Source organism: Salmo trutta, chromosome 17 (assembly GCF_901001165.1).
Source record: "Salmo trutta chromosome 17, fSalTru1.1, whole genome shotgun sequence".
In the NCBI taxonomy this organism is placed as follows: Eukaryota; Metazoa; Chordata; class Actinopteri; order Salmoniformes; family Salmonidae; genus Salmo; species Salmo trutta.
The window spans coordinates 7,282,103-7,306,679 of NC_042973.1; the positions used below are offsets into that span (position 1 = coordinate 7,282,103).

Below are 24,577 nucleotides of genomic sequence, written 5' to 3' on the forward strand. Positions count from 1 at the left end.
GTGTTAGTGTCAATTCAAAGATAGTACTGCATCATGTGTTCGTGTTGATCCTAGAGTGAAGTACATCGAGCGGAGGTTGATATGAGATATAGTTGACAGCTATATACCCTGGACACAGTATGTTTCGTACTTGTACGACAACCAGCTTAGTCAATCTAGGCTGATCATTAGTCATTCATTGTAAAATGACAAATAAAATAAAAAATGCACTGGGCGAGACATTGACATTCTTAATAAAACAGTAATTTATTTTTTTTACTGAAACCGTCAGAACAGCACATTACAAGGGCATTGTTAAGATATTTTCTCCAAGGCTCAGTGATAAATCACTTTCATACAGTACACCTGGCATGTGCACAGCATCTCCTTCAAATAAAAAATAAAATAAAATAAAAAAAAATAAAAAAAACTTTAGTTGAAATCTAAATTCATCCTGCTAAAGATGACCGATTGTACAATTATAAGCCACAAAGAATAAACCAGGTCGCCCGACAACCGGCGATGGTGCAGGAGGCACAAAATACATGTAACACAGACAGGACATACCATAATATGCTCATACAGGAATTTACTGGGTTCAAGCTGGAGTTGTGAAATGTGTACAAAGTTTCCGTTAAGTTAGAACGCTTTTTATTGAAGTACAGATTGGTAAACTACAATCAGAATCTAAATGTTTGCATTCATCAAATACATTAAACGTAACAAAACTTTGTCTGCATATGAAATAAAAAAAAATTAAAAAAAACACTGTTTACATGAACAAAAAGATGGGTCAAACTTCATTTTCTGCTAATGTGAGCTTCTGACTCTCCCTTCCTCTTAATCCCTCATTCTCCCTCCTCCCCCCACCCCCCGTCCATTACCCATCGTTCAGACTGAATAACTAACTATATGTTACAATAAGAGCGTTGGATAAAAACATGAGGTAAGAAAGTGGTTTGATTATAGATCATGCAGAACATGCTAAACAGCATCCCCAAAAAAAACATTTGATGTGAAGGAGGAAGTAAAAAAAAAAAAAAAGTTAAAATACATAGAAGTGTGCAAAAAGAATACAAAATATAGGAATTACACAGCTTTGTGTCTTTGGTTACAAAGTAGGTTGAACAATTTCACAGCTTTTTTTTATTTTATTTTTTACCCCCAGCCCAGAAATTAAATATGCGCAACTGAATTTTCAAAAAAAAGGTTGGGGAAGTATGGCAATTTTCTCTACATTTTTTTCCAAAAAGAAACTATAGCAAAGGAAATGAACAGTGTTCTTCATCAAAATATAACCACCGAAAATTCATTGAAGAATATATATATATATATATATTTGAAGAACTGGTGTTCAACTGTACAAACCCTCTACGCTCTCAATACTTTACACTCTCTACAAAATGTACATTCAACCTGGATTTCATCTCATTTAAATGAACTGCCTTTTAGTGTTAGCGATGCTATGCCATAGGAAATTGCCATTTTAAAGAACCTATTGCCTATACGGAACTACTTGTTGCATTATACTACCAAAAATGCCTGACCGATAATCAATCTATTATAACAGAATCTTTTTTTTTTTTTTTTTTTTTAAATATAAGTATTTCTGTTACATTGTTCATTTACATTATGAAAATAGCAGCCCCGAAATAAATAAATGCAAACAGTTAAACTGAACTAATGAAGGTATTTTTTATTACTTGGGTCAATGTGTGGTGGCTCTGGGAAAACTACTCTTGCTCTTCTCACAGTGAGAGACACATTCCTCTTATGGTGGGGCGAGAATCCTCTTGCCCCACCTCAGTCTCTTTGTCCCTCTCATTCCCCCGTTCTTTTCCACTCACCACCAACAGCCCAGTGTTTTTATTGGGGGGCCTTTGGACCACCTCCAGTTATCCCGCCACAATACGGCCCATCACCTCTCTCCCCTGCGTGGGACGCAGCCTGCGCTGTACTCGCCCATGGCCAGTTCCCCTTCGACTGAACACGGGACGCCCGGCCAAAACAATGCTTTCACAGGATGATGATTGTCTAATACTGGGAAGGCCCGACGACAGCAGCAGCACACTGAAGCATGGCTCTTAACGCCACTCAAAAAGACAAGGGTGGCAAACAAAGGCCGCTTTTGCTTCTCACAAAAAACATAATCAAGTGTTGATTATGTTATGGTTGGTTGGTTGGTTGTTTGGGGTCTCCTCCTCGCGTATTTCGGGGAGGTGTGTCACGGAGGCAGGTGATCACGCTGAGGTGACATTGGGCTGCTGGAGCAGGCTGAGAGCCTGGGCTGCACCTTCCAAGTGGGGTTTGGTATTGGCGTTATTGGTGGGGGGTTGCTGCTGAGGCGGGGAGGTGCTGCCGGCCGGGCTGATTTGGGTGGACGACAGCTGGGTGAGCTGATCAGTGTTGGCCAGGGACTTGAGCACAGCGTTCTCCCGCTCCAGCTGAGAGTTCCTCTCATACAGCTCCTTGATCTGCTCCTTCAGAACCTCCACCTCCTCCCTCACTGCATACATCAGGTGGCTCTTCACCAGGTCCTGAGGAGAAAGAGAGAGGGGGAGAGCATCAGTACAACAACTCAGGAGCATATAACACTACAGAGATGAGGGGTCAGAGGGCTAGCAAGACATACTACCATGACATACGATGGGAGGGGTCAGAGGGCTAGCAAGACAGATCCTACCATGACATACGATGGGAGGGGTCAGAGGGCTAGCAAGACAGATACTACCATGTCATGAGAGGGGTCAGAGGCCTAGCAAGACAGATACTACCATATCATGAGAGGGGTCAGAGGGCTAGCAAGACAGATACTACCATGACATACGATGGGAGGGGTCAGGGGGCTAGCAAGACAGATACTACCATGACATACGATGGGAGGGGTCAGAGAGCTAGCAAGACAGATACTACCATGACATACGATGGGAGGGGTCAGAGGCCTAGCAAGACAGAGATACTACCATATCATTAAGGTTAGGGGTCAGAGAGCTAGCAAGACAGAGATACTACCATATCATGGGAGGGGTCAGAGGGCTAGCAAGACAGATACTACCATGACATACGATGGGAGGGGTCAGAGGGCTAGCAAGACAGATACTACCATATCATGAGAGGGGTCAGAGGGCTAGCAAGACAGATACTACCATGACATACGATGGGAGGGGTCAGAGAGCTAGCAAGACAGATACTACCATGACATACGATGGGAGGGGTCAGAGGGCTAGCAAGACAGATACTACCATGACATACAATGGGAGGGGTCAGAGAGCTAGCAAGACAGATACTACCATATCATGGGAGGGGTCAGAGAGCTAGCAAGACAGATACTACCATATCATGAGAGGGGTCAGAGGCCTAGCAAGACAGATACTACCATATCATACGATGGGAGGGGTCAGAGAGCTAGCAAGACAGATACTACCATGACATACGATGGGAGGGGTCAGAGAGCTAGCAAGACAGAGATACTACCATATCATGGGAGGGGTCAGAGAGCTAGCAAGACAGATACTACCATGTCATACGATGGGAGGGGTCAGAGAGCTAGCAAGACAGATACTACCATGTCATGAGAGGGGTCAGAGGCCTAGCAAGACAGAGATACTACCATATCATGAGAAAGGTCAGAGGGCTAGCAAGACAGAGATACTACCATATCATGAGAGAGGTCAGAGGGCTAGCAAGACAGATACTACCATGACATACGATGGGAGGGGTCAGAGGGCTAGCAAGACAGATACTACCATGACATACGATGGGAGGGGTCAGAGGGCTAGCAAGACAGATACTACCATATCATGAGAGGGGTCAGAGGGCTAGCAAGACAGAGATACTACCATATCATGAGAGGGGTCAGAGGGCGAGCAAGACAGATACTACCATGACATACGATGGGAGGGGTCAGAGAGCTAGCAAGACAGATACTACCATATCATAAGATGGGAGGGGTCAGAGAGCTAGCAAGACAGATACTATCATGACATACGATGGGAGGGGTCAGAGGGCTAGCAAGACAGATACTACCATGACATACGATGGGAGGGGTCAGAGAGAGCTAGCAAGACAGATACTACCATGACATACGATGGGAGGGGTCAGAGAGCTAGCAAGACAGATACTACCATGACATATGATGGGAGGGGTCAGAGGGCTAGCAAGACAGATCCTACCATGTCATACGATGGGAGGGGTCAGAGGGCTAGCAAGACAGAGATACTACCATATCATGGGAGGGGTCAGAGGGCTAGCAAGACAGATACTACCATATCATGAGAGGGGTCAGAGGGCTAGCAAGACAGAGATACTACCATATCATGGGAGGGGTCAGAGGGCTAGCAAGACAGAGATACTACCATATCATGGGAGGGGTCAGAGGGCTAGCAAGACAGAGATACTACCATATCATGGGAGGGGTCAGAGGGCTAGCAAGACAGAGATACTACCATATCATGGGAGGGGTCAGAGGGCTAGCAAGACAGAGATACTACCATATCATGAGAGGGGTCAGAGGGCTAGCAAGACAGAGATACTACCATATCATGGGAGGGGTCAGAGGGCTAGCAAGACAGATACTACCATATCATAGGAGAGGTCAGAGAGCTAGCAAGACAGAGATACTACCATATCATGGGAGGGGTCAGAGGGCTAGCAAGACAGATACTACCATATCATGAGAGGGGTCAGAGGGCTAGCAAGACAGATACTACCATGACATACGATGGGAGGGGTCAGAGAGCTAGCAAGACAGAGATACTACCATATCATGGGAGGGGTCAGAGAGCTAGCAAGACAGATACTACCATATCATGAGAGGGGTCAGAGGCCTAGCAAGACAGATACTACCATATCATACGATGGGAGGGGTCAGAGAGCTAGCAAGACAGATACTACCATGACATACGATGGGAGGGGTCAGAGAGCTAGCAAGACAGAGATACTACCATATCATGGGAGGGGTCAGAGAGCTAGCAAGACAGATACTACCATGTCATACGATGGGAGGGGTCAGAGAGCTAGCAAGACAGATACTACCATGTCATGAGAGGGGTCAGAGGCCTAGCAAGACAGAGATACTACCATATCATGAGAAAGGTCAGAGGGCTAGCAAGACAGAGATACTACCATATCATGAGAGAGGTCAGAGGGCTAGCAAGACAGATACTACCATGACATACGATGGGAGGGGTCAGAGGGCTAGCAAGACAGATACTACCATTACATACGATGGGAGGGGTCAGAGGGCTAGCAAGACAGATACTACCATGACATACGATGGGAGGGGTCAGAGAGCTAGCAAGACAGATACTACCATATCATGAGAGGGGTCAGAGGGCTAGCAAGACAGAGATACTACCATATCATGAGAGGGGTCAGAGGGCGAGCAAGACAGATACTACCATGACATACGATGGGAGGGGTCAGAGAGCTAGCAAGACAGATACTACCATATCATAAGATGGGAGGGGTCAGAGAGCTAGCAAGACAGATACTATCATGACATACGATGGGAGGGGTCAGAGGGCTAGCAAGACAGATACTACCATGACATACGATGGGAGGGGTCAGAGAGAGCTAGCAAGACAGATACTACCATGACATACGATGGGAGGGGTCAGAGAGCTAGTAAGACAGATACTACCATGACATATGATGGGAGGGGTCAGAGGGCTAGCAAGACAGATCCTACCATGTCATACGATGGGAGGGGTCAGAGGGCTAGCAAGACAGAGATACTACCATATCATGGGAGGGGTCAGAGGGCTAGCAAGACAGATACTACCATATCATAGGAGAGGTCAGAGAGCTAGCAAGACAGAGATACTACCATATCATGGGAGGGGTCAGAGGGCTAGCAAGACAGATACTACCATATCATGAGAGGGGTCAGAGGGCTAGCAAGACAGATACTACCATGTCATACGATGGGAGGGGTCAGAGGGCTAGCAAGACAGAGATACTACCATATCATGGGAGGGGTCAGAGGGCTAGCAAGACAGAGATACTACCATATCATGGGAGGGGTCAGAGGGCTAGCAAGACAGAGATACTACCATATCATGAGAGGGGTCAGAGGGCTAGCAAGACAGATACTACCATATCATGGGAGGGGTCAGAGGGCTAGCAAGACAGAGATACTACCATATCATGGGAGGGGTCAGAGGGCTAGCAAGACAGAGATACTACCATATCATGAGAGGGGTCAGAGAGCTAGCAAGACAGAGATACTACCATATCATGTTACTCACAAGCTTTACCACTGACTTCAGGTCAAAAGGCATCTCCATCAACTTTTAAATACATTAGTGGTGCCTAGCTAGTGGGTAGAAAAACTAGAGATGCACTCACCATCGCTTGCTCAATCTTGTTATCGATGGCTACAACACTGGCTCCAGAAGAACTGTGGAGAAAGAATCAGAGAGAAAATAATGTCAACATACCGAAGGAATGAGGAAAAAAGGCCCCCGAATTGCTTTGAAGAGAATCATCAATCCTCTACTACACATTCCAATGTATGTTTCTGTTTCCCCATGCAGCATAATGCAGGGATTTAGGCACAATCCTGTTTAAAAACCACATTTGACTTTGTCTGCTTTTCCAGCGTGTAGAAGAATGCTGCCTGCCTCTTAATACGGTTTAAAGAAAACAGGCTATATGCAATTGGGATTTCGGCTAGTTGAACACAAAGGGTTTTAAGCAGCACAGATGTTGGGGGGGGGATTAAGTTTATAGCACAAACACCAGTGCTGAAAGGGCTGTGCAAAATGACGCTCCATTGTGTGGAAAGTCATCGTTTCATGATACAGTGCACTTCCAATAGGCCCAGGGGCCAACGTGAGCCGCACACGATGCATTTCAACTGCACATTTACTCCAATATGAAACATAATCAAGTGCAAACATATCCGTTAGGATAACGGAATAAGCACATTTGCATAAAATTGTTATACTGTAGAATATAAAAATGCGTGGGCAACTGGTCGCTGCATTCTAGCGACAGAATAACATGGCATACAGAACGGAACAACAGATCCCATTATTATTTGAAAACATTATTTACGTTTATAAACGCAACGCTCACAAAAAGGTGCATTTCATTTTGATGCACGTGTAAAAACTGCGCATTGGTCACAACACCATGTGACGTGAAAACGGTTTTTTAAAACACCATCCTCCAAATAATTATGTCAGATGTAATAAAATATATACATATCAGGTTCTGACGTGCTTCATCTCGACATTGATTTGAGGAACGTTTTTATTTTGCCATGTTTTGTTGTCCAGGCGACACGTAGCCTACGGTGGAACAAACAGCATACTGTGTCCCCTGTTATGGAGGTTACCACCACTTCTCCTCCCTCGCTCCGTTTAGCGTATTACCCCTGTAGAAAAATACATTATACTCACGTCGTTCAGTGGCCAACGTCTCGTAGACACATTAAATAATCTCCCAAATCTCGATTTAATCCCTCAAAAAGGTTGCGTTTCTGATCCCTTTAGCAACACCCGGTCGATGCCTGTCGGTGCTCTGACTCCACCGCCCCATCTGAACAAAGGCGCTTCCGCGCAACGCGCCGCTAGAAGGGGCACTGGCAAGACAACATATTGTCCAGCTCTGTAATTGTGTATTTTAATCGTTTACTGATCCTGCTGAATACATTAAATTGTAGTATTCCTCCATATGCGCACGGGTGAGGTGAAACTATACGGTCCATGCTGTTCTGCTCCAAATACAGTGAAAGGTTTAGGTTTCCTCGCTAGACTTCAAACGTGAACAGGATACAGAACATTCATTTGCTGATTAAATGTCCCTTTACAGTTAGGACTTAGAGCACATCATCGGCATGGGACAGTGTCTACAGGTGATACATGTCTGTGTGTGAGAGGTTGAGTGAGTGTGTCGGCATATCATAAATAAATTAAATGCCTAAAACTATGCTGGCGCGCAATTTAACTAACAATTCGCCAAACGGTTGACAAGATCATCTTCAAATTAGGTCCTGACTATTCCATTAATGTCATTGGCTCCTCTATTCAATGTAAACAAGTAATCGATCAATCGTCGACGACCATTGTATCCCCACGGCTATGCAGGCTACGTGACTCGCTGCAGCTCTGCAAGGCGACGTGCAGAGAGGGCGCACTGTACCCCCTAAGGCTATGTAGCCTACATGACTGACTCAGTCTCAACGCACTGTACCCCCTAAGGCTATGTAGCTTACATGACTGACTCAGTCTCAACGCACTGTACCCCCTAAGGCTATGTAGCCTACATGACTGACTCAGTCTCAACGCACTGTACCCCCTAAGGCTATGTAGCTTACATGACTGACTGAAAGTTCAACAAGGCGACGAGAGGACGTGCAGAGAGGGCGCACTGTACCCCCTAAGACTATGTAGCTTACATGACTGACTGAAAGCTCAGCAAGGCGACGAGAGGACGTGCAGAGAGGGCGCACTGTACCCCCTAAGGCTATGTAGCCTACATGACTGACTCAGTCTCAACGCACTGTACCCCCTAAGGCTATGTAGCCTATATGACTGACTGAAAGCTCAGCAAGGCGACGAGAGGACGTGCAGAGAGGGCGCACTGTACCCCCTAAGGCTATGTAGCCTACATGACTGACTCAGTCTCAACGCACTGTACCCCCTAAGACTATGTAGCTTACATGACTGACTGAAAGCTCAGCAAGGCGACGAGAGGACGTGCAGAGAGGGCGCACTGTACCCCCTAAGGCTATGTAGCCTACATGACTGACTCAGTCTCAACGCACTGTACCCCCTAAGGCTATGTAGCCTATATGACTGACTGAAAGCTCAGCAAGGCGACGAGAGGACGTGCAGAGAGGGCGCACTGTACCCCCTAAGACTATGTAGCCTATATGACTGACTGAAAGTTCAACAAGGCGACGAGAGGACGTGCAGAGAGACAGCCACAACTGCCCAGTCAAACCACCACATTGAAGCTAAAGTAGCCAAAGCACTTAAATCACTGTGGCTCTCAAACGTGATACAATTGCTAACAATGCCGTGGAGATAACAGGTACCAACAAGCAGATACAGCAACAATTATCCACGGTACACTCGCAACTATGTCCTTCTAACTGACAATATATAGAGCAAGAGAACAAGCAAGTTGATTCAAAATAAAATCCTGCATTGATGATGTGTCTAAATACAATAGTAAAAGGACAGCTACACACTGATGAGGGAATAGCCTCCAAATACAGTATGTCCAAATACTCAAGACTATTACCGGCATCGTGCTCTGTAAGAAACCACACGTCCTGAAGTCGTGGGTGAGGATCCTGGCGAGTAGGTTAGACTGTAGCTCATTTCGCAACGCATGATCAACAAAAACTTCCCAAATTGCAACTCTCAGAAAAGTCAAAAGAAGAGTCCACGGTGCGTCTCTGACTCGTAGGTACATCAGTGTTTTGAAGGGAGGGAGTGTTTCCAGTCTTTAACAGCCTTTTACATCACATGGACTTGCTTGGAAGAATGTTAGGGGAGGAGTTTTGAGCGTCTACATTCTAATTTGTCTACTCAGTGACAGGTTTATATAATCATATTTACTTACTGCTGCAAAACGTCATCTCACACTGCACGTGTTAAACCACACCTTTATCAATCCATTTAAAATTGACTCATCTCTCAAGTATGTTGCATGTTTGATTTGTATCAAGCCCAAATTGTGGCACTTACTTTTGAATAACTATGGTTATCAAATATCGATATGGTATTTCAGGGTGATACTATTTTCAGATTGTGTGGGCCTGATCATTTCCTTCGACTAATAAAAAAAAAAAAATCTAGTCGATTTAAGCTAGAGATGTTTCTTTGCATTGAATTCGTTTCAATCCACCGCATCCGCCTATGTAACACTTCCACTTCTGAGGTGAAAGGTGATAGAGCGATGTTTGTGAGACATCCCGAAAAGCAGTCTTCTCACAAAATAGTCTGTAGCGGCCGAACGGTTATGACCTTAAAACTATTATGACCCCTTTACGGAAAGATGACTAGAACGCGATGGTGTTCTCCGTTTCACCCCCCACAAGCGTCTTGGGACTCGTCTGAAGTCGGTACAGCTGATCTGCCAACTTGTCTCTGTAGCGTCCGAACAGTTTGGGCTACACACTAATATGAGCCCTAATGTTTTGAGTAAACAACATTTTATTTGTTAAAACATTCAAGGTCTTGTTAATGACTACATGTCCCATTCGTATCACTTTAAAAAAGGTGTAACGCAGATATCACTCCGTCATTTCCTGGTTGTGTCATTGAGTCATTTGAGACGGGAGTTCCAACCCTCCGGTAACCGCTAGATGTGGTCGTAAACAGAGCGGTTTGTGTCGTCTTCCTACAAATGTCTCTTTTCAAATGGTTTAAACTACAAAATATTATGACTCCATCACTGAGAGAGAAGACTCTCAGGAACACATACATACAGTTGAAGTCAGAAGTTTACATACACCTTATACAAATTACATTTAAACTCAGTTTTTCACAATTCCTGACATTTAATCCTAGTAAAAATTCCCTGTTTTAGGTCAGTTTGGATCATCACTATTTTAAGAATGTGAAATGTCAGAATAATAGTAGAGAGAATGATTTTTTCAGCTTTTATTTCTTTCATCACATTCCCAGTGGGTCAGACGTTTACATAGTATTTGGTAGCATTGCCTTTAAATTGTTTAACTTGGGTCAAACGTTTTGGGTAGCCTTCCACAAGATTCCCACAATAAGTTGGGTGAATTTTGGCCCATTCCTCCTGACAGAGCTGGTGTAACCGAGTCAGGTTTGGAGGCCTCCTTGCTCGCACACGCTTTTTCAGTTCTGCCCACACATTTTCTATAGGATTGAGGTCAGGGCTTTGTGATGGTCACTCCAATACCTTGACTTTGTTGTCCTTAAGCCATTTTGCCACAACTTTGGAAGTATGCTTGGGGTCATTGTCCATTTGGAAGACCCCTTTGCGACCAGGCTTTATCTTCCTGACGGATGTCTTGAGATTTTGCTTCAATATATCCACAATTTTCCTACCTCATGATGCCATCTATTTTGTGACATGCACCAGTTCCTCCTGCAGCAAAGCACCCCACAACATGATGCTGCCACCCCCGTGCTTCACGGTTGGGATGATGTTCTTCGGCTTGCAAGCCTCCCCCTTTTTCCTCCAAACATAACGATGGTCATGACCAAACAGTTCTATTTCTTCAAAAAGTACGATCTTTGTCCCCATGTGCAAACCGTAGTATGTCTTTTTTATGGCGGTTTTGGAGCAGTGGCTTCTTCCTTGCTGAGCGGCCTTTCAGGTTATGTTGGTATAGGACTCGTTTTACTGTGGATATAGATACTTTTGTACCTGTTACCTCCAGCATCTTCATAAAATCCTTTGCTGCTGTTCTGGGATTTATTTGCACTTTTCGCACCAAAGTACGTTCATCTCTAGGAGACAGAACGCGTCTACTTCCTGAGCGGTATGATGGCTGCGTGGTCCCATGGTGTTTATACTTGCGTACTATTGTTTGTACAGATGAACGTGTTACCTTCAGGCGTTTGGACATTGCTCCCAAGGATGAACCAGACTTGTGGAGGTCTACAATTTTTTTTCCTGAGGTCTTGGCTGATTTCCTTTGATTTTCCCATGATGTCAAGCAAAGAGGCACTGAGTTCGAAGATAGGCTAATTGACATTATGTGAGTCAATTGGAGGTGTACCTGTGGATGTATTTCAAGGCCTATCAGAATCTTCTAAAGCCATGACATCATTTTCTGGAATTTTCCAAGCTGTTTAAAGGCGCAGTCAACTTAGTGTATGTAAACTTCTGACCCACTGGAATTGTGATACAGTGAATTGTAAGTGAAATAATCTGTCTGTAAACAATTGTTGGAAAAATGACTTGTGTCATGCACAAAGTAGATGTCCTAACCGACTTGCCAAAACTATAGTTTGTTAACAAGAAATTTGTGGAGTGGTTGAAAAAAAAGAAGAGTTTTAATGACTCCAACCTAACTGTATGTAAACATCCGACTTCAACTGTACATACTGCTTCCCTCTAATATGTCTACAAGCTGTTAGAACAAGACCAGGCACTGAATCTGACAGGGGGGAAATAGCATCCATATTTTCTGTTATTTTCTACACAGAAGATCATACAACATTGTCTGATGATCTTCTGAATTTCCCAATACCTTTATGATGCATCAGTCACTTCAAACCATACCATCTTGAGATTGAAATACTGTCAGACTGATTTTTAATAGACTCATAGCCCAAATTGTAAAAAGTAAACTTTGGCCGTTAATTACATAAAAAAAAAAACGTAGTTTTTATGTACATGGTGGGGTCATGGAAACATTTTGATATCAAAATGGGGTCGCGGGACCAAAAAAGTTTGGGAACCCCTGAATTAAACAAATCGAATATCCAACAACTTTCCTCATGTCACCAATGTCCTTACTGTCCAGTCTTATGTGGCTATGTTTCAAAATGCAAACATCCAATTATCAAAAATCAGGTTTCAAAATATGGAAATATTGTGAAAATGTGGATCGTTTGACCTTTCCCAGTGTCTCTACTCAACATTGGACAACTGGGGAGCCATACTTCTTGCTGCGATTGCCCATTGTAAACACTTTTGGTATACATTGGACTTTGTTATGTTGGCTATGCATACTACAGCTATACAGACCAGGGACTGAGGGGAATGAGATGCCAACAGGTCCATGATAACATGCGAGACAGCTAAATGAAGTGACCGCATTCCACACAGGGGCCTGAGTTCATTTAAATCTGACTGGTTGATAAACAAGGAGAGAACAGCACATTCTTCCCCCTTTGAACCGACCAATTAACACATCCAGGACAAAAGAGGAAACAGAATGCCCAACGACTGAGTATGGAATGCGTTTATCCATAACACAGAGACAGCGGTCGGCAATGTCCCCAATAGGAGCTGGGGAAGAATGATGGACCGGGAGGGGTTAACAAGAGGGCAGACACTGGCAGCCAAATCTAAAGGAAAACAAGGCGGCCAGTACATTTCATTATGGGAGGGGACCTATGGGCCGTTTATAGAAAAGAGACACGGCTTGCTCTATGTGCCACACACAACAAGGACCTGTTCTGACCACAACAGTGCACGTGCGTGTGCCCCCTGCCAGGAACACGACAGTGCACGTGCCCCCACCAGGAACACAACAGTGCACGTGCCCCCGCCAGGAACACGACAGTGCACGTGCATGTGCCCCCCGCCAGGAACACGACAGTGCACGTGCGTGTGCCCCCCGCCAGGAACACAACAGTGCACGTGCGTGTGCCCCCTGCCAGGAACACAACAGTGCACGTGCGTGTGCCCCCTGCCAGGAACACGACAGCAGACATTCCAGTCACCCCTAGACCCCCAACACAACGCACCCACACGTGTATCACCCCCCCGCCACGCAAACCCAAACATCCAAGTCACCTCACTCCCGACGGGGAATCGGCAGAACCACAACACACCGGTCAGGGGTGCTGACCGGATACCAGGGACACAAAAAACACAGAGAACACATGCTTTCAGAGATGAAAAATCTAAATTTGTTCTTCAACAGGGGACAGATGCACAGGCACACGTCGCCCTGCAAAACCACACCAAACACCACACCAGGCGGCGGCAGCTGAACAAATCATACTTCAACCCCTTCGACCAATGGGGGTTTAAGAGATTACTGGACTGACGCACTCTCTCAAATAGCCACCTGTCCCTTTTAATAGCTGGCACACGTTTCAGCAAATAAACACTGGTCTAAATGAATTGTTTACGAGTTAACTTCAGGGCGTACTGTAAAGATTGAGCAACAGAAGAGAGAAAGCATACCAACATCATTGCCATGGATGAAACAGCAGTGTGGTTTGACGTGGTCGGCTCGACTAGCAACAAGATCTCACGTCGGTATTCAATGTTTGTCCAGTGGGATAAACATCTGTGGGTGAAGTGAAAGTAGGTAAAAAGTTGTTAAAACAGAAAATAACGTCACGGTTAAGCATCAATTTTTTTTATTTTTTTTTAAAGACAGTTAAGTTGCACCTAGTGGACGGCATTAAAAAAGGCATCATCCAATGTCCTGGGGACAAGGGACAAACATTGAATACTGAAGTCTATCTGGTGTGATCGCGTTGCAACTACGGGGATACAAGGCACAAGTGAGAGAATGAAGCGTGAAACCTGGGGGGTGTGATAGGGAAAGGGCCATACACCCAGTCATTTGTACGAATGCAACAAGACGGCGCCGGAGAACAAGGCTGACGTTTTACGTATTCCTAACAAATTGTATTTTTTTTTGTTAGTTTCTTTGCATTGTTTGTAACTTATTTTGTACATAATGTTGCTGATACCGACTCTTATGACCAAAAATAACTTTGACATCAGAACTGCGATTACTCACCACGGACCGGCAGAATCCTTTTTTGAGTTTGACGAGCCCGACCTGAATAATATACTGCTTTCTCAGGAACAGGCCCAGATCCCCGTGATTTGCGTGAAGAGGAGGTGGAGAAAAAAGGGGCCAGAGGGCGGGCTGCATTCTGAGAATTCGTAGGCGATCGAATAAACCCCCACTTCCTTCCATTCTGCTAGCAAACGTGCAATCTTTGAACAATAAAATAGGTGACCTACGCAGAAGATTAAAACTACCAACGGGACATTCAAAGCTGTAATATCTTGTGCGTCACGGAGTCGTGGCTGAACGACAACATTATCAACATACAACTGGCTGGTTATACGCTGTATTGGCTAGATAGAACAGCGGCGTCTGGTAAGACAAGGGGCGGCGGACAATGCATTTTTGTAAATAACAGCTGGTACACTATCTAAGGAAGTCTCGAGGTTTTGTATCTCATGATAAGCTGTATACCACACTATCTACCTAGAGTTTTCATCTGTATTTTTCGTAGCTGTCTACATACCACGACAGACTGATGCAGGCACTAAGACCGCACTGAATGAGCTGTATTCCACCATAAGCAAACAGGAAAACGCTCACCCAGAGGCAGCGCTTCTAGTAGTCGGGGATTTTAATACAGGGAAAGTTAAATATGTCTTACCAAATTTCTATCAGCATGTTAAATGTGCAACCAGAGGGGAAAACAACTCTGGACCACCTTTACACCACACAGAGAAGCGTATAAAGCTCTCCCTCGCCCTCCATTTGGGCAAATCTGACCATAATTCTATCCTCCCGATTCCTGCTTACAAGCAAAAATTAAAGCAGGAAGTACCAGTGACTCGGTCAGTAAAAATGTGTTCAGATGAAGCTGATGCTAAGCTACTGGACTGTGTTGTTTGCACAGACTAGAATATGTTCCGAGATTCCTCCGATGGTATTGAGAAGTACACCACATCAGTCATTGGCTTCATCAATAAGTACAGGGGACCCTCAGGGGTACGTGCTCAGTCCCATCCTGTACTCCCTGTTCACTCATGACTGCACGGCCAGGCACGACTCCAACACCATCATTAAGTCTGCTGATGACAACAGTGGTAGGCCTGATCACCGACAACAACGAGACAGCCTATAGGGAGGTGGTCAGAGACCTGGCCATGTGGTGCCAGGACAACAACCCCTCCCTCAACATGATCAAGACAAAGGAGATGTTTGTGAACTACAGGAAAAAGAGGACTGAGCACGCCCCCATTCTCATCGACGGGCTGTAGTGGAACAGGTTGAGAGCTTCAAGTTCCTTGGTGTCCACGTCACCAACAAACGAACATGGTCCAAGCACACCAAAACAGTCGTGAAGAGGGCACAACATAACCTATTCCCCCTCAGGAGACTGAAAAGATTTGGCATGGGTCCTCAGATCAGCAAAAGGTTCTACAGCTGCACCATCGAGAGCATCCTGACTGGTTGCATCACTGCCTGGTATGGCAACTGCTCAGCCTCCGACCGCAAGGCACTACAGAGGTTAGTGCGTATGGCCCAGTACATCACTGGGGTCAAACATCCTGCCATCCAGGACCTCTATACCAGGCGGTGTAAGAGGACGGCCCTAAAAATTGTCAAAGACTCCAGCCACTCTAGTCATAGACCGTTCTCTCTGCTAACGCACGGCAAACGGTCCCGGACCACCAAGTCTAGGTCCAAGAGGCTTCTTAACAGCTTCTACCCCCAAGCCATAAGACTCCTGAACATATAATCAAATGGCCACCCAGACTATTTGCATTGCCGCCCCCCCAACCCCCCTATTTTAGGGGCTTGTAAGTAAGCATTTCACTGTAAGGTCTACACCTGTATTCGGCACGTGACTAATAAAATTAGATTTCATCAACTGAAATGTGTCTTCCGCATTTAATCCAACGCCTCTGTATTAGAGAGGTGCGGAGGGTTGCCTTAAAAATCGACATCCATGTCTTCGGTCGCCCGGAGAGTAGTGGGTTAAGTGCCTTCGTTTATTGGCCCAACGCTCCTACCCGCTATAGCAGCCTTATCTTTGCAAGTATGATCTGCGATGTATTTGTCATGTTTATACTCCTCACACCAACTGCAAAGTTTAAAAACATTTTATTGAGCAAAAGCAATGAAATGTGTTGTTTTACAAGGTCAGCCATAGTAGTACAGGGCCACTGGCTCAAATTAGGGCCTTGAAGGGCCCATCGACAGAGTTTACAGCATATGGGGGAAACCTTATTTATACTAGGAGTTTACAGCATATGGGCCTCTCTAGTCTTCTCAACAGCTGCACTATAGTCACTAAACCAGATGATGTCAGCAGTTATTAGCCATCATCCTCACTTTAACCAGATGTCGTCAGCAGAGTGAGTTATTAGCCATTATCCTCACCTAAATCAAAGTCAACAAAACTACTTCAGTTGACTATGAACTATGTCAAACAGAACAGAAGCCTAGTTAATCAGGTATGTTAATGTTAAATAGATCAGTCATGTCTAGCCATTTGTTCACCCAAGACCAGACGACTAAAAAGGGACAATGGTCCTGCATGGTAAATATAAAATCGTCAAGCAAGACAAAAAAACATTGTTAGAAACCAGCTTTGCTCCTCCACTATCTTAATTGATGGTGCCCATTATGTAAGTAAACAGCCCAGTATAAACCCGCCCAGAGGGCAGTCTTCTAGGGGTACTGTGAGGGATATTGGGCTAATGTTTACCTTTACAAACAGATAGAGAGCCAGGGGGAACATTTAGATCTTATTCAGATTGAAGAGAGTTGAAGCAGAGGCATCGCAACAAAGTTTCAATGTTAATTTGTTTATCTTTCATGGAAGATTCTTTATCCATAAAATTAAGTGGACAGAGAACAACCCTCACATTATTTAAAGATATTTAAATTCTATTTTGAAATGATCAGTAAATGTGAAAACAATACGCACCATAAAAGTATTTAACAAATTGAAAATTAATCTTGATATGTAATACCTCTTAGGTTTATGTATTCTTGTTTGTATAGTTCAGTTTTTTTGTATTTGTTGTGTTAATAAATAAAAAGTTTCAATTTACATAATACGTACATGAACTTTTCCATTTCCATTAGCAACGGGAATGTCATGTACCGAGAGTGGGCTTGAAGCGGCATGTGCGCACGCAGCCCCATGATCTGGAAGGCGTATAAACTTATTGGCTGACGTATTTTGCTTTACCTTAGAACCCACAATGGTGCTCTCCAGGGAATAAGTGCTGCTGATGGTATAAATGTTGACATTCCTGTTTGGTAGGGTTTTAAATGAATAGCGACATTGACACATGGCCTTACAGGTCCATACAGAGACAAGTACATGTAATTTTGGCTACAGGTAAGTCTGTTCTACACGTCAAGAACTACATGACCTAAAGTATGTGGACACCTGCTCGTCGAACAACTCATTCCAAAATCATGGGCATTAATATGAAGTTGGTTCTCCCCTTTGCTGCTATAACAGCCTCCACTCTTCTGGGAAGGCTTTCCACTAGATGTTGTAACATTGCTGAGGTGACTTGCTTCCATTTAGCCACAAGAGCATTAGTGACACCTAGCCCAAACCATGAATAATAGCCCCAGACCATCATTCATCCCACCAAACTTTACAGTTGGCACTATGCATCCAGGCAGGGCGCGTTCTCCTGGCATCCGCCAAACCCAGATTTGTTCGTCAGACTGCCAGATTCATCGCTCCAGAGAAAGAGTTTCCACTGCTCCAGAGTCCAATGGTGGCGAGCTTTACAACACTCCAGCCGATGCTTGGCATTGCACATGGTGATCGTTGGCTTGTATGTGCTGCTCGGTCACGGGAACCCATTTCATGAAGCTCCCGACCAACAGTTCTTGTGCTGACATTGCTTCCAGAGGCAGTTTGGAACACGGTAGTGACTGTTGCAAGCGACGACAGAAGATTTTTTACACACTTCTGTAGCCTACCACTTCGCGGCTGAGCTGTTGTTGCTCCTAGACGTTTCCACTTCACAATAACAGCACTTACAGTTGACCGGGGAAGCTCTAGCAGGGCAGAAATTTGACGAATTGACTTGTTGGAAAGGTGGCATAGGACAGTGCCACGTTGAAAGTCACTGAGCTCTTCAGTAAGGCCATTCTAATGCCAATGTTTGTCTATGGAGATTGCTGACGGTTGTAAAAATCTAACAGAAAGACATGCAACGGGTGTGGTTGAAATAACCGAATCTACTAATTTGAAGGGGTGTCCACATACTTTTGTATATATGCATATTTTGCTACTGCACTCAAGTTGAAGGATAACCCGGAGATGCACAGAGGACACCGCCCGGGGACTCAGGCAACTTGATCTTGGATTCCCTCAATGTGTAGGTGCCATAGTAGGGTCCCATTTACCCGTCATAAGCCCAACACTCGACAGTCAGTTATATCGGAAGGGGTGGTGGATGTCCCGCCACCCACCACCCCCTCTTCTACACTACTGCTACTCTGTTTATCATATATGCATATTCACTTTAACCATATCTACATGTACATACTACTTCAAATCAGCCCGACTAACCGGTGCCTGTATATAGCCTCGCTACTGTAATTTTCCACTGTCGTTTTTATTTATTTAATTACCTAATACCTTTTTTTTTGGCACTGTTGGTTAGAGCCTGTAAGTAAGCATTTCACTGTAAGGTCTACACCTGTTGCATTCGGCGCACGTGACAAACTTTGATTTGATTATTCAACAAGGGGTCGTCGACCACCAGTTAAGGTAAAACTTGTTAGTAGAATTCCAAGAGTGTGCAGAGCTGTCGTCAAGGCAACAGGTGGCTACTTTGAATAATCTCAAATATATTTTGATTTGTTTAACACTTTTTTGGTTACTACATGATTCCATGGGTGTTATTTCATAGTTTATGTCTTCACTATTATTCTACAATGTAGAAAATAGTAAAAATAAGGAAACTCTTAAAAGTTTGGATACACCTACTCATTCAACTGGCACTGTATATACACGTGTCTTTAATGCATTACGAGAATAACATGCACAGTCGTTTCAGCTTTCCCATTCTTCAGCGTGTTGTCTGTTCAGGGTGAAATGGGAAACAACAGCCAATAATAATAATAATAATTATTGTTGTTTCCCAGGCTGGATTGTCTTTGAGATGGTGGTCTAAAGCCATACAGGAGTGCTGCTGTACTCTGGATCCTGACCCTGCAGCAGTGACATCCTGGATTGGCTCTGCACAGGGGCCTGCTGAGGAGCATCAGGCCAGCGCTTCCAAACATACACTACATAACGGCTGAAAAGTTCAACACTAGCTGCCAGTCCATCTCGACCTGCCTTTCTTGAGACCACATGGTGAATTCACCAAGCTCCCTTATATTCTCCTTCGCAGCCTTTTCGCTGTGTTGTTGCCGCTTATATTGCGTCTTTCTGGATGCTCTGCCACCTGGAGTGAACAAGAAAGCGATTACTGTCAGACAAATCAACAATTACAAAATGGTGATACATAAGTTAATGTAGCGTCGCCAACAAAATATCAAGTACAATAACATGTTATACTGTCCTATACCTGCAAGGGGTATTTTGCGCTCCCCGAGTCAAGAGATGAGTTGGTTGGACTTAAGAGGGAAACTAGGGGCAGACTGCTCAGAGTTAGGGCTACTGACAGGACCCAGGGCTGGTGTTGCTGCATAGGAGAGATTGATAAGCAAAGTTACCCAACAGGATACATTCGCAATGGACAGTGACTTTTGGGAGCAAGCATTCCACGATGTAAAGTTGTGGTGAAATAACTCAACAGCAACTAGCTCGTAGTCATTACAAGCATTTGGATGGGAGTGATAAGCAAAGTTTACAAAAACAGGCTAGCAACGTTTTGTTAGCAACCAGCTAGCAGACAACAACGTGAAGTAGTGATACTTTCGATTCATATAACTTAGAACTAGCTAGCCGTCTGGCTAATACATTAAGACATAGTGTCCGGATGACTTTTCTTAGCTACGATTACACAAATAAATAAAAAAAATACTTGCCAAATTCTTGCTCTTCATCCGCTGCAGTTACACTGGCGTTCATAATGTGGAGAGGCATGGAGGCAGGTCGCATGAGGAAATTGTCCAATTCCCTATAGAATGTACAGGCCTCTCTGCCAATACCACTCAGTCCATTCTCGTCTTTGGTCCGGCGGTACGCATATTTCATGTCTGACGCTGCTTCCACAAAACGATGGTGGCCATGTTCAAGCAACGCCGCAGACGTCGAGGTAGACGTCTTTCTTTCTGTAACATTGCAACAACCTCGCTAGAATCTGATCGCTTGACCAAATGGAGATGAAAAGCTTGGTCTCCGCATCGGACCAAGTCCGCGCACTCATTTTGCTATGGTGTTGTCGATATCGATACGGATATGTACAAACAGCAAGCGTGAATGCAAAGCATAGGGATTTCTCTGGCAAATGTCAGTATATACATTGTGCCGGAAACGTCCTTTGACCTTAAAACCTCGTACATCACCGCTCACGTGACTACAATACACATTGGCCGACATCTCTTCACACTGCAATGCTCGGAGTGGGGGTGAATCTCAAGCAAAGCTCGCCCGCAGCCTTCAAGGGTGGCGTAGAAGACATGACAAGATTGCAAGTTTACATTACAGTAAAAGGTCTAGCTGAGGATATTTTCTCAAAACCTCTCCCTCTCGTAGTATGAACACCTAAGTAACAAGCTCAGTATAAACCTAGTCTAATGGGCTAATATTTAGCCAGGGGGAACATTAACATACAGGGCCCACACTGATGTGCAGGGACTCTGAGGGTTGCCCTGAACATAGTAAGTCTGTACCAGCATTATGTTTACTCCTTATGAAAGGCCTATGTTCCATTTTGACTGCCTACAATGGGTGCCCTGATTCTGTAGGTTGTTATAGATGCCCTTTGCACCACCGCAATTCAAACCCTGCTTCTGTACATTAGGTTCAAGCTTGTTTTTGAGTCAGATCCAACTAATATTGATACTCCGGGTAGAGTCAGCATTGGGTTGGGGGATCAACTTAACCTTTGCACTCCAGTTTGACTGTAGGGTTGCAAAAAATAACTTTTCCAAAATTCTCTGGATTTGCAGAAATCCTGGTTGAAGGATTTCTGGAATAAACAGGGAATAAGTTGACAGAATCCTCCAACTGGGGTTTCTAACCCTATTTGATTGTAAGATGCTCTTTAGTTTGAAGGGAATGCAATGAGCAACGGTTGAGCCGCTGGGTTGGTTATGGGTTTGTTATGATACCCGTTCCATGGGGAGTGGGAGGACAGATTTTGGGAAAACACACACACGAGGAGGAGGTCGGCCAAAAGACTGACTTGACACCTGCGCAGCACAGAAACTACCCCCCCCCACACACACACACACACACACACAGGATTGGGCTGGCCCAGACTAGAGTTGTCTGTTTTTTTCGACCAATCGATTAAACGTGTATATTTCCATATATAGACACACCCTATGTGTATTAATAAAAAATAAAAAAAAACATGCACTGAGCTTGTCTGATGTTTTAAGAGCAGTTTGCTGAAGTAATAACATTTGTTTTACTGCTAGTGCCTGTGACTAGCGCCCATGGTCTTTCCCTACTTCCTGCTGCAGCGACCACCAGAGAACATCAGTGTTTATCACGCAGTCCATGTTGCTTTAGCCGCAACATAATAACAGCCATTTGAAAAGATCCCGAAATCCTCTATTTGTTTCCGAAAAATAGTCTCAACCCTTGCTCTCTTTACGTGACACGTATGCATCGCATGCACATGACAAATGGGGACTGATCTATGTCTATCATAATCACACAAATTGGCTATAACAAACTCTAAACACTGCAACGTCAGAAAAATTGATGTGAAAAACAAACTCGAAATGGGAATGTTTACTGGTTGCTCAGGAGGGAAAGGGAAGTCACATTTGTGGAAGAAATTTGGAGGAGGAAGGTAAGGAACAAGCAGTGTGCGCATATCATGGTGCCAAACAGGTGCTGTTAGAATACAATATAATTTTTTGGGACCATTTGGAAGTGTAAATAAACAAAATAAATTAGGTGTACCCCCTGCACATCAGTGTGGGTCCCTGTATGCCTTTATTATAGCAGAGACTAAAATTTGCGAATGTCGCATTTGTGAATGTAATTGCCGACATGGAACAGTTTAGGCTAATTAGTCAAGGCTCCCTTTGTTATTTCATTTTAAAACTAAAATGTTTGATTGCATTTCAAATCATGAACGAATGAATGATTGGTACAATAGCCTATATAATGACATATAGATCTAAGTAAGTTAAGATATTAAGACAGCTAAACAGGATGCGCTCTTACAGGCTGACCACACCGCACGCGTCGCGTGTGCGAGCGTTGCAAAATACATTTTGAAATCTGTTATTCAATTATTGCGCGCGCCAACAAGTGTCTGCATTGCCACGGGCTAAAATAGAAGTCAGTTCTATTTCTGACGCAGATCGCGCTGCAAGTCCTGCCTCTCCCATCTCATTGGTTTATAGAAGCAGGTACCCACATGCCATCTCCTCATTGGTTATACCCACGTGGGTGACTGAAAGACGAGCGAGGTCAGTGGCGGTAATGCACCTAATTTATGAAAGTTGCCAATCGCAATATAAAGTCAAGAGAAGAAAAGCCCTGGAAGGAAGAGATGACTAGAAATGATTCGGTTGACCGTTTTTTGTGTGGATAAATTGGCGGAGTAGAGGACCTTGTGCATTTCAGGTAAAATAACAACTCAATGTTTATATCCCAGGACAAATAAGCTAGCAACTGCAAGCTAGCTAAATAGGACACATTAGCTAGCAAGTGCAAGCTAGCTAGCTAAATTGCCATAAATGTTTAATGCCTTTCGACCTGTCCCCAAATTAATATAATTGGTTCAGAGGTTGTTTTGATATTTTAACCTGCGTGTCGTGATTGCGTTTGGTGTGGGGGGGACAAAATAAATGTATGCAAGATGGCTCATGCGCGCAGCCAGTTTGGGTTCCGTGCCTACAGCTCGATGGTGGCTATACAAAGCTGCTATACTAAGCCTACAAATGATCTTAATAATTGTAATAACAAAAACAATAAGGAGGAGGAGTTCAAGAAAAAGAAGGCGCGAGAAAAGCGTGCGTATTATGCGACAAACAAGTGCTCTTACATTACAAAATTATAATTTCTGACCATTTGGAAGTGTAAACAAAATAAATAATACCAGAGGTTGTTGTAACAAAAAAGCCTTTTACTACAGCATTGCAAAGATGAAAAATTGCTTTATCAAAACATGTGGTTGCGTGAGGCTTGGTGTAAACTGAAACAGTAGTCTATTAAACAACAGAAGCAGGATCTGTCTTGTTCCTGTATATATGCACTGAGTATCCAAAACATTAACGACAACTGCTCTTTCCATGACAGAGTGACTAGGTGAAAGCTAAGATCCCTTATTGACGTCACTTGTTAAATCCACTTCAATCAGTGTAGATGAAGGGGAGGAGACAGGTTAAAGTAGGATTTTTAAGCCTTGAGACATGGATCTTGTTTGTGTGCCATTCAAAGGGTGAATGGCCAAGACAAAATATTTAAGTGCCTTTGAACGGGGTTTGTTAGTAGGTGCCAGGCGCACCCTATTTTTGTCAAGAACGGCAAAGCGAGAGAAAACGCTTTTTTAAAATTTTTATTAGTGTTGCACCATTGTTCTTACATAATATAACCATATACAATTTCAGTAGCACGTCTTAGAAGGATGGACTGTGCCATCCCCACAACGTCCGCAATAGATTAGCGCACTCAGACAGGTGCGTATCAGACGTTTGTGCACAATAAAAAATAATAAATATTTTAAAAAAATGAAAATTTCAACTGAATGCTCGACTAAAAAGAGATCTCAGTCAACCAACAGCCTATTGACCAAACAATCAACCAGTTGACTAAATGGGGTCAGCCCTACTACAGGACGAAGCGTGCATAGTTCAATCTGTCCTTACAAACATGTGCCACAAAAAAAATATATATAATAATTATATGCCTACACGTTATAAGGGCTGTTAACCGTTAAATCGGTTAGCTGCCGAAAATACATTTGACCGGTCATGCTTATCGGTCTATAGGTTAATTTGCATAATTTAGTGGATTTAAATTGGCATGCGTGTATT

At 44.1% G+C, this 24,577-nt stretch overlaps 1 protein-coding gene and 1 long non-coding RNA gene across 2 annotated transcripts in view; both read right to left on the reverse strand.

The window, feature by feature from the left end:
* Positions 1-221: 221 nt before the first annotated feature.
* The window catches only part of LOC115151507 (TSC22 domain family protein 2), a 52,987-nt gene continuing 28,631 nt past the window's right edge, over positions 222-24,577 (reverse strand). Inside the window, exons 2-3 of the mRNA XM_029695496.1 lie at positions 6,328-6,379; positions 222-2,516 (exon numbers count right to left, since the gene is read on the reverse strand). Of these exons, the coding sequence (XP_029551356.1) occupies positions 2,220-2,516; positions 6,328-6,379 (349 nt within the window). The 3' untranslated portion in view covers positions 222-2,219. The remainder of the gene's footprint in view (positions 2,517-6,327; positions 6,380-24,577) is intronic.
* LOC115151508 (uncharacterized) lies at positions 19,401-21,056 on the reverse strand. The gene is made up of 2 exons (XR_003867313.1): positions 19,978-21,056; positions 19,401-19,854 (listed from the first exon to the last, which is right to left on the reverse strand). It is a non-coding gene; the product is annotated as an uncharacterized LOC115151508 (long non-coding RNA).